The 10,528-nt window shown below is 29.3% G+C and overlaps 2 protein-coding genes across 2 annotated transcripts; both read left to right on the forward strand.

Annotated features, from left to right (window-relative positions):
• Nucleotides 1–306: 306 nt before the first annotated feature.
• Nucleotides 307–4,732, forward strand: LOAG_09378 (hypothetical protein; the record flags this gene model as incomplete). The annotated part of the gene is made up of 12 exons (XM_020447917.1): nt 307–330; nt 413–620; nt 866–963; nt 1,484–1,695; nt 2,013–2,187; nt 2,441–2,618; nt 3,007–3,122; nt 3,283–3,430; nt 3,657–3,757; nt 3,874–3,948; nt 4,231–4,309; nt 4,620–4,732. The coding sequence occupies 12 exons, from the start codon at nt 307–309 to the stop codon at nt 4,730–4,732; spliced, it is 1,527 nt and encodes a 508-aa protein (XP_020301897.1).
• A 599-nt stretch (nt 4,733–5,331) lies between these two features.
• On the forward strand, nt 5,332–8,481 carry LOAG_09379 (SPE-10 protein; the record flags this gene model as incomplete). The annotated part of the gene is made up of 6 exons (XM_003144908.1): nt 5,332–5,459; nt 5,877–6,036; nt 6,525–6,697; nt 7,045–7,218; nt 7,475–7,684; nt 8,268–8,481. The coding sequence occupies 6 exons, from the start codon at nt 5,332–5,334 to the stop codon at nt 8,479–8,481; spliced, it is 1,059 nt and encodes a 352-aa protein (XP_003144956.1).
• Between the last annotated feature and the right edge of the window lie 2,047 nt (nt 8,482–10,528).

The following is a 10,528-nucleotide window of genomic DNA, read 5'->3' on the forward strand; positions in this document are numbered from 1 at the left end:
GTGTTTAATTTTGTTGTAAAAATTGCTGAGATGTGTCAGTGAAATAACATTTTTGTTATTGTCGTGTATACCACTGCATTTTGAAGTTGAACCTGTATATGAACTGCATCTGCAGATGATCTTAAATTTTGTATAAAGTTCAAAATTTGACTGTTATATTCCTGGCACTCTAAATTTATACAGCATTTTGGAAAATCCTGACTTTAATTTCCGATGTATCCGAAATTTAAGCTCTAAACCTGGATGCGGAATAAAAATATGGAGAATGTAGGGTGTAAATAAGATCTCTTTATGTTAAGCCTATTAATGCCGACAAAGACCAGCAGCCAAGTAACCAAAATTGAAGAAGCGAAAATACCAATAAGACATTAAGTGGAAATTTCTTATAATTTCGACGTTGAACTACTTACAGACGGATGTACATACTGGTGAAAACCTGACATTCAAGCAGCTTCGAGATAAATCTTACAGTTTCGCTAATGCTCTCAAACTACTGGGTGCTAAAAAAGACGATATTGTGATTGTATGCCTGAAAAACTGTTATCATTATGCTGTCATCTTTCTGGGTAGTGCGCTCGTCGGATGCTCCATATCAGGCATCCATCCGGAATCCACCCTACGTAATCTTTTCAGAAATGTAGACTCCTAGACATATATCTACACATGTTTGCGAAATATTTGGACTCCTTTTCGAGAATAGGATTGTTGTGTACGATTCCTCCTTGGTCGGAACCTCTTAAATTTCCTAAGAAATTGATTAACATGAAAAATTGGAGATGATATGTGACTAGATCCCAAAAATCTAAAATGCATTCATATAAATAAAATATTTTTCTCTTTATAATATGATTTAGAGAAAATTTAGATGAGCTTGAAAAAGCTCTGAGCTTAACAAGTGCCAAATATCTGGTTGTGTCATCTCATAACTATCACATCGCCATCAATTCTCCTATGCAATGCGAGGTTTCCTGTTTTCATTTTATTTTTATAATTGGAAATTAAAAGATTATAACAAAATTGCATTGCTTTAATGAAAATTATATAAATGATTCTATAGAAGAAGACATGACTTGCGAAATACCAGAGGAATACTATGCATCAATTAAAATTAATAGGCTATTTCTGGAGTTCATCACGAAATTTCAGGATGCAAACTTTCTTTTTTACTTTTTCATAGCAATCAGTTGTTGGCAAGAGCTTGAAATACGCCTAGATATAGTAAATGGAAGTTTCGTGCAAGAGTAGATCACGTTATCGAGACTAAAACTGTGTAGACTGAACTACTGATCGTTTTAATTAATAGTATGGTCTACGATTGGCATTATGAATGTCCTTCCAATGGTCATATCCGATATCGAGAAATGGGTTATGAAGAATACCAACAGATATGATACGTTCCAGATAATTACAAATGAAATTTCCTATAAATGTAGCACAATTTACACTCGTTTTCTTTCCCAGATATGTCTCCATTTCATTTCAGTTAATAGTTGTGGACAAACATTTTGCTCAATTTGGGAAGGATTTCGATAGTTTGATCAAAAAATGGGAGCATACTTCAGTTGATCCCAGTGAGAAAGACATTACTCTGGATGACATACTGTTAACACCTTTTAGTAGTGGTACTACTGGATCAGCGAAATGTGTCCAACTAACTCACCGTAATTTCAACCTTGCAACTGCTACTCTCAAACAGTAAGCTAATGAAATGTCATCCATATTGAGTAAAGAGTAAACACATTCTGTTTACTTCTTACTGAAATACTAATTTTATGTAAATTCATTGAATAATCCTTCTCTTATGATTCTTAAAATTATTTCTTGTTTAGAAGGACGTTCGTTAAAGTTCTCCCTCTTCTTTTTCCCTTCTTTTTTTTCTTCTTTTTTTCTGCCTCTATCAATTTTTCGGCTTCCGAAAAAGCCAAAAAGAAAGAACAAATTACTTGGCTGTATATTTGAGTGAGTTTTTGGCCAAAAAACCTGAATGAGTTGCATATTTGTTCGTTTTCCAGGGCCTTATTTGACAAGTTATCAGAAGGCCGTCGACGTGTAACTATTGGCGCATTACCGTTTTATCATGGTTCCGGATTCTGGGCATTATGTTATTGCTTACTGGAAGGACATCAAACCATTATAATGGAACATTTCCATCCTGCAATAATGTTAAATTGTATTGAGAATTATAAAGTACATTTAAATCCTTTTAAAAATTATTTCAACAACAAGTATTTGATAAAATTATCATTCTAAAGATACTTTATGTCACCGAATGAAACCATAACAAGTTTACCTTTGACCTTGATTGTTTACTTCTCTCCTTATTTTTCAATTAAATCAACTTTTCCTGTTCACTAAAATACATTGATTTTCCAAATTATCCCACTTGTATTCATATACTTTTTTAACTTCTAGTTCTAACTATCTTACCGACTATATTCAGATCGATACACTAAACGTGGTACCAGCAATACTCGAGAATCTTTGCCAAGATGAAATCCCAACTAAGCATTGGGATTTATCATCATTAACGACCGTATTATGTGGAAGTGCTCCTTTGGGTAAAGAACTCATCAAACGATTTCTGGATAAATTCCCTCATGTAATTAATCTAATACAAGGTATTTGTTTTTGCCGGTTATTCCGGATTCCAAATGAACTGTGATTACTTTCTAGAGATTTTTGCTACAAGTGGCGCATGTTTTTTAGCTTAGCTAAAATATAATTATATACTGGATATACAGATACACTGATGAAGATGAAAATATTTCAGAAATTGAAGAAAAAAAGAAATCATTCTATTGAATTACTCTTCTAATTTTGATCACATTTCATCTAATTAATTCATAATAATCATTCATAATTGCAAATAGCCATAATTAATTAAATTTAATTGACAACTATTATACAGCTTTAATCTGACATATCATATCATAGCATCATCATCTTGATAAGTTTTATCAGTGTTTTATTTTCCTAATGTTCAAGATAATTACGCTTCACTTTCAGGTTACGGTATGACGGAAATAGTGGTTCTAAGTCATATAACACCGCTGAATACACCGATGGATGATGACAGTTGTTTAGGAAGTTGTGGGAAATTGCTTCCCGGTTTCGAGGCTATGGTTATAATTGGATTTTGATAACTATTCATGATTTAAAAATAGCAATTTAAACACTTAATTTCTGAATTTGACTGCAAAATAAATGTTTGAAAAGAATAAAAGGAAAAATAAAAAAGAAAACTTGAAATAAAAGATGTGAAATCTTGCACGCATTCTGCAGCTGGTTGACGAAGAGACTGGTGCAGTGCAGAACGAATCATGGAAACCTGGCGAACTCTTGTTACGATCAGAAGCCATTATGAAAGGTTATTTGAACAATGCAGAAGAAACCAAAAAAGTTATCGACAGCAACAAATGGTTACATACCGGTAATTCACTTTCCTTCATTAATCCTTTCGTATTGATTTAAATCCATTTCAACTGTTTAGAATCGAATAACTAAAAACTAAAATCAGAATACTGAAAATTGGATATAAATGTTGGCGTAAGTGACCAGACTCGAAGTGGTCAACCTTTTAGCCCAGAATATTTATCGGATTTGGTTCATTCCTAAATGTCAGAGGAATCTTGCAGTATATGATATCATTATTTCAGGTGATGTAATGTATTTTGATCCCAACGGCTTCTATTTCGTTATAGATCGAAAGAAGGATTTAATCAAGGTTAATGGTATGCAGGTGTCACCAACTGAACTGGTTCGCGACATTTCGTTCATTTTTCATTTCAATCTAATAATGCAATATTGAACATGATTATCTTTTAATTAGCCTCAATACCAAATGCTAGATTACAGTTTTATGCAAGATTTCAGGAAGATATCTTGAAATGTCACGAGAATGTCAGTGATGCAGTTGTTGTAGGTATTCCGGATAAGGATCATGGACAGGTCGTTGTAGTTTCCATAAAACTCCAAATATTAATTCATGGCTATATTATACAACTTTTAGAAAAATTTCAATTAAAACTAAAGCGAGACGTTAAATTAACAAAGTTTGCATTTGAATGAAAAATAAAAATAAACAACAAAAACAATTTAAAGTTTAAATACGAACTGTGATTTTTTTGATAAATTAGAAGACTTTATTAGAATGAATGATGGAAAATATGACAAACAAAAATGACAAAATATTAGCCAAACGAATCGATCGTAAATGAACCCATTTGTCAGGTTCCAAAAGCATTTGTTGTACTGGTGAATAATGAAACAGCTGATCATCAATCCGGAGAACTTATTAAATACGTAAATGGTTCGAAACTTTTTTAATATCAAATTGAAATTTCAATACGAAAAGGACACAGAAACAGAGAAATTCATTCCATTGTCAAAATGCTTTCTACAATAAATACATGAATTTTAAATATCTAACATTCAATTCATAGGACTTTTGCGCCTAAGTTTGATCCACTTCAAGCATGGATATGATCTTATCAAGACTTGCTTATTGTGTGGCTTAACTAAAATAGAGATATCCATGTCTAATGTATTAATTTTCTGTAACTTTATTTTTCTTCCAGTTAATTAATTTAGACTGATCTCTACCACTTAAACTATTGCAGACCGAATAGCGCCATATAAGCAACTACGTGGTGGTATACAGATAGTACGTGGATTGCCAAAGACGCCAAATGGCAAAATATCACGAAGAGACTTACTGAACATTGAATTTTAACAGTTATGAAAATTGTATGATAAAAGTTTCGGTGTGGAATTTGATAAAAGTTTTAAAAAGATATATCTCAGTTATGAATAATAGCTCTATTAAAAATAGGGACATGTACACTGTTTAAAAGTATATTATCGAAATCTCAGTCCTAAAATTACTTAACCTTAATTCGAACATACTTCTTTATTTTTCAATCCTTTGATAAATCATAAGGTTTTCAGATGATTTTTTTGGCAACCTATTTAATACATTAGCAAATAATTTAAATTAAAATTGCATATTTGAACAAAACCGAAAATTACTTTTAAAAAAAGTTTCATCATTTCAAAGCTCATTGTTTAGTCAGTTATCATTTTTGGCAGTCTGTTTAATATATTCGATCAAAGTCTATTTTTCTTATCTCTCATATTTTACATAAATTTTTGTAATCCATAGATTTGAGCATAATAATAATTTCCAATATTTAATTATCATAAGAAGGAAGCATTTTTTTGTGAATAGTTGTGATTGCATTAAACTCATAAAATATTTTCAAATTAAAAAAATTTCTTTCAAAAATTAAATCTTTAAAAGAGAAAGTAAAGTAAAGTATTTTAGATTGAGTGATGTCGTGGTACTCAAAAATTTATGTATTTGTTCGAAACTATCGCAAAAAGCATCCCTTTCGAGGATTCTTTCTAAATTTATCTCTAAATGCGCTCCTTCTCATGCAACTTCTCATTTTCATTTATTCGTATCTTCCTTATATTCTTTTTCTGAACAAAAAAAAAAAACATTTTAAGCGAAGATTTCACTTTTTTCAATAGCTAAAATAAAATAATCCATTATCTCTTCAATAGCTTTCAGTAATTTTGATAATGAAACTAATCTTTCTTTTTTTTAGAATTATTCAAAAGCAAAGCAAATACTTCCGACATAATTCTTAGTTTTTCAGCCTCTTTTTTTAAAAAAAAAAAAGTAATGAAGGAAATTAATTAATATTGTATCTTAGATCATTACACACGGAAATTAATTAATTAATACTGTATCTTAGATCTGTATCTTTAGAAAAATGCAAAAATTTCTTATTATAATTATCCAAAATTTGAAGCAAACCTAAAATGATGAAATAATTTTGAAAGAATAAATAAAAGAAAGATAGCTATTGCAGATACTACGTATATACATGGATCACTTGTTTTCAATTCCTAACAAATACCACTCAGATTACAATCTATCTAATTGTTTTCAATGTAATTCTCTTCATGATGCTTTGGTCACTTGTAATGTCAATTGTCACACCAACTGCACGAGTACCCATTCAGTACTTTGTATGCAATTTTCAATCAATATATTTTCAAATTATTCCTTATTACTGAATAGATTTTTTTTTTTTATTATGAAACTGTTTGCTTTATTGCTTCAAATAATAATTCAAATAATAACAGTTAACTGAAAATGTTAAATTAAATTTAAGAACTTTAAAATTTAATACTTTGCCCAACATATGGATGGTTTGAATTTAATTAATAGTTTTGAAATAATTAAGAAATGTAAATGTTTGTTGCAAAATATTTTTTTAGCATTTTAAAAGAATGCAATTTCAATCAATAAATTATTGATAATTTTACATTTTCAAATGTATATCTTTGACTTCCTGTCGTATAGCATAATATTCACAAATTATATTGAATAGTTAACTTGTCAAAAAGCAATGTTGCATGAGAAAATAAAGCATAAAAGTAAATATAACTTAGATGATTGTAGTATTTTGAGACAATTTTGCACGATAATTTTAGAAAGATTAAATCACATTTAGACTGATAAAGAAACGGATGAGAGGATAAAAGCAGTGACACCTTTCAAGGAGGATCGATATCTTCCGGATACATCTACTAATGAGCAGATACAAAATCAATCTAATATATTGAATAGTTTTGCTGAAAATAAAGGATTACGTTTCGTTGAGGTGGACAATTATAATCGTCTAAGGTATATTTACTTTTATGCTTATTTGTTTTTCTCAAATTGAAAAACCCAATTTTTTTTTAAACAGTTGAAAAAAAATTCTATTGATAAAAATTAAAAATTAAAAGTGATAGGTAATTTCGATATAAAAAGATACAAGATTAGCTTCTATCAACCATTTCTTTCCTTTAGAAGGTCAAAAAAGTTTATGAAAATACTGTATAAGTGGAAAATGTTAAGAAAGGAAATCATCAGAGCATATATCTTTCCTGTGGTAATTATTCTTGTCAATTAAACATTTTCAATGTGTATTTTAAATATTAAAATTCAGTAAAACTAAATTTTGTTAAAACTTTTATGTCATTTACAAGATATTGCTATCAATGTTCGCTTATCAAACCTGATCGAAGTCATCATTGCTCATCGTGTGGTTTCTGTGTCGTTAAGTATGATCATCATTGCCCATGGATCAACAAATGTGTCTCATTCAATAATTACAAATATTTCATGCTTTATCTAATCTATAGTTGCATCTTATTAGCCTGGTCTGTCATTTCATCATTATCAATTACTTTAATATATTTATGTTATTCTTTAAAAAAAAAAAGAAAAAAAAGGAAATTAAAGGGTTAATATTTCCAAAATTTGCATTTAAAAAAAAATAATAAAGCATCAATTATTATTATTAATACTTTTTTCCTTTATTTTTGTTTTATTTTGCTCATTGAATTTTGTATTTCTATTGAAACTTTTATGTAAGAATTAAAATTTTCACAATCAAAATATAATGAAAATGTTTAGGGCATTGTTGACAAGCATAGAATGTATCATTCGTTATTTTGTGCGACAACAATGGACCGAACAAATTGTTAATTTTATTTGTGTCTTTTTATGTGTCATTTTATTTGCTATTTTTGGTTATTATCCACTTGGAGAGCTTCTCATTTATCATATACGACTTGCAACACTTAATGAAACCACTTGTGAACAAGCAAAACCACCAAATATTCGGTAATTAAATGAATTTCGAAATATAAAATTATACATTTGGTAGGATGAAAGCAAAAAAAAAAGAAGGAATAATTTTGATGTGTGTTAGGTTAATGTTTTTTTGTCGAATATTTTTTTTGTATTTCAGATTTCGAATTGATATGAATGAATTTGAATTTTGAAACAAAATTCTAAATGATTATCTTATCCATTAACATATATTCATCCTTTAAAGTTTATAGATGAAAAGTTAAATTTAAAAAAAATAATTTGATGTATGATAATTTGCATGCTTAGCGTAAAAATTATAGCAAAGCTTTTAATTTAATGAAAGTAAAGAAGCCAAAACCAAAGTATCACGGAATATGAAAAGTTCCATAACCTTTTACAGTTCCAAAGTTTAAGTAAGAAATTTCTGGCTCATAGCAATGCTCGCTCAATCTTGTTTATTGATCCTACTGTATCACAGTTATTCCTATCTTCGGCTTTTCTCCTCTCTTTCCCGAATCTGTTTCAGGGAATAGAATAAGCTCATTCTTTGGACAAGAAATATTAGCTTAGTTTAAATTTGGAAATTGAAATCAGAATCCAATAAATATTTCAGCGGGGATTCAAATGCCGATTATAATATGGGAACATATCGCAATTTGCGTGCTGTATTCGGTTGGGGTTTATGGGCATTTCCGGTTGATTCTCATATAGGTGACGGGATACACTTTCCCATCTGTTATTCCGAACGATCAGCAGCTTGTACTGAAATACGATACGGCGTATACAGAGAAGATGAACAGAACAAAAGTTGTGAGCATCATTTCTGAACAGTCCCGCAGATGATCCAACTGTGACAATTGCGCTCCAGACAACTCAATATGTTTTTATGTTTCATGTCTTTGTTTGGCATAAATTTCCAACAGTTTGACATTTCAATTCCGAACTTTTGATCAGTGCATATTTGAGCAATACTAATGATAGTAATGTAACAAAAGAAATTTCCGATTTAATTGCGCTATTTTTGAATTTCGCTATTTGCTATAAAATCCTTTAATAATGTCGGATGAATATTATGACCTTTAAGTAATGTAGGATCGATATTATAACCTTTAAGTAATATAAAGATCGATATTATGACCTTTAAGTAATGCTGGATGGATATTATAACTTTCGTTTTCATTACTGTCTATTTTATGATTATGTTACAAAAATGAGTATCAAAATGAAACAAATGGTATAAAATAAAGGAATGGAGATAGAGGGACACATTAACCATTCATTATGTTTTGTCACATATACTCATTATAAACATGATGACAAATAGACAAATGACAAATGATGAGGATAAAAATTAATGAATGCACTAAAATTTGTCAAGCGATAGATCCGAAACTTTCGATTCACATGTTACTCTTAAAATACACAATTGCCCTGAAATTGTCATCTTAAATTGGCAAAGATTAATGATGAAATATACTTCAATGGCGAATTTTGAGACAACAATAATGTGATAAGCTTGCTGGCTTATCAGTTTTAAATTAATTTCCTACTTGATGAGACGAAAAGTTGGAGCCAGTGAAGATACAGAAAATTTCGATACAGTATCAATGGTCGCAGTGTTTGTATTTTTGACTATCTAATCAATTTTCTTTTTCAACTTGATTTTTCATTTCTTTTCATTAGAATTTTTTACATGAATGATATTGTAATACAATGATAATCGCATAATCGATCAAAGATTTATAAAAAAAAATTTTACCTCTAAAAAGGCAGAAAATGTAAAGTAAAATTTGTACAACAAGATATAAAAACTTTTAATTTATTAAATTTCCAACTATTTTTCTTGTCTTCCTAATTAATTACTAAATTTTTAAGCAATTAAAACGAATGCAATGTTTTCGATTATTCAAGGTAAACAGATTTCTGCTACACACAAAGAAACAACAATGTGAGAGATAGAAAAATGATATGCTAATTAGTCTGAGGTTATTAATCAACTATTAGATTGATGGATTAGAACTAAATCATTCAGTTAATTAGTATCATTTTTAATGACCTTAATTACAGATATGAAAATCCATGGATTTTATATTTTTGGAATAATTCAAATTCACCATATACAATGTTAATAAATTAATTGCAATAAAAATATCAAATGCAAATGCAAAAAAAAAAGAAATCTCTAACATTATCAAGCAGAAAATTTTTTAATTAAAATTTTCACTTTAATATTTGAGCTAACAATTTTCATTTTTGCATTTTTCTTCAACTCTTTATCAGATTTAGCCTTCAAAGTAATTGCTTATGCAAAATGTCGACAGGCAATTAATTAATTCCATACTTTAAAAGGTGGAAGAAAAAAGGTTTGGCATACGATAATAATTAGTTCAATTACTAAGTGGAAAATTTATTCCAATGCGGAAAGCTTGTCGCAATCAAACAACACAACACATGTATGCTTTTATTTGTAACGTATGAAATTGATGATTTATTTGGAAAAGAGAAAATGAAAATTGTGACAAATGTCGTTATCGATTCTCGACATTATTCTCTCGCCGATAGTATACTTCATTCAATTTATCGATTTCTCTATCTTTTCTTTCATCATTTCTATGCAAATTTTACATCGATTTAAATTATTAGCATACAAACAGAATGAATTTGCATAGCATTTGACATGCACATATTAGTTTGAGTGAGTGAGTGAGGAAGAATTGATCAAATTGAAAAACTGATTTTGATCAATTTATTAGCTAATTGATATTTAATATATTCAGCTGTTTCGCTAATTTTTTTTTTCGAAATTTTCAATCTTTCTTTTCTCTCTCTCTCTCCTCTCTCTCTCTCTCTCTCTCTCTCTCTCTCTCTCTACTC

The sequence above is a fragment of the Loa loa genome (genome assembly GCF_000183805.2).
Source record: "Loa loa unplaced genomic scaffold supercont3.60, whole genome shotgun sequence".
Classification (NCBI taxonomy): Eukaryota; Metazoa; Nematoda; class Chromadorea; order Rhabditida; family Onchocercidae; genus Loa; species Loa loa.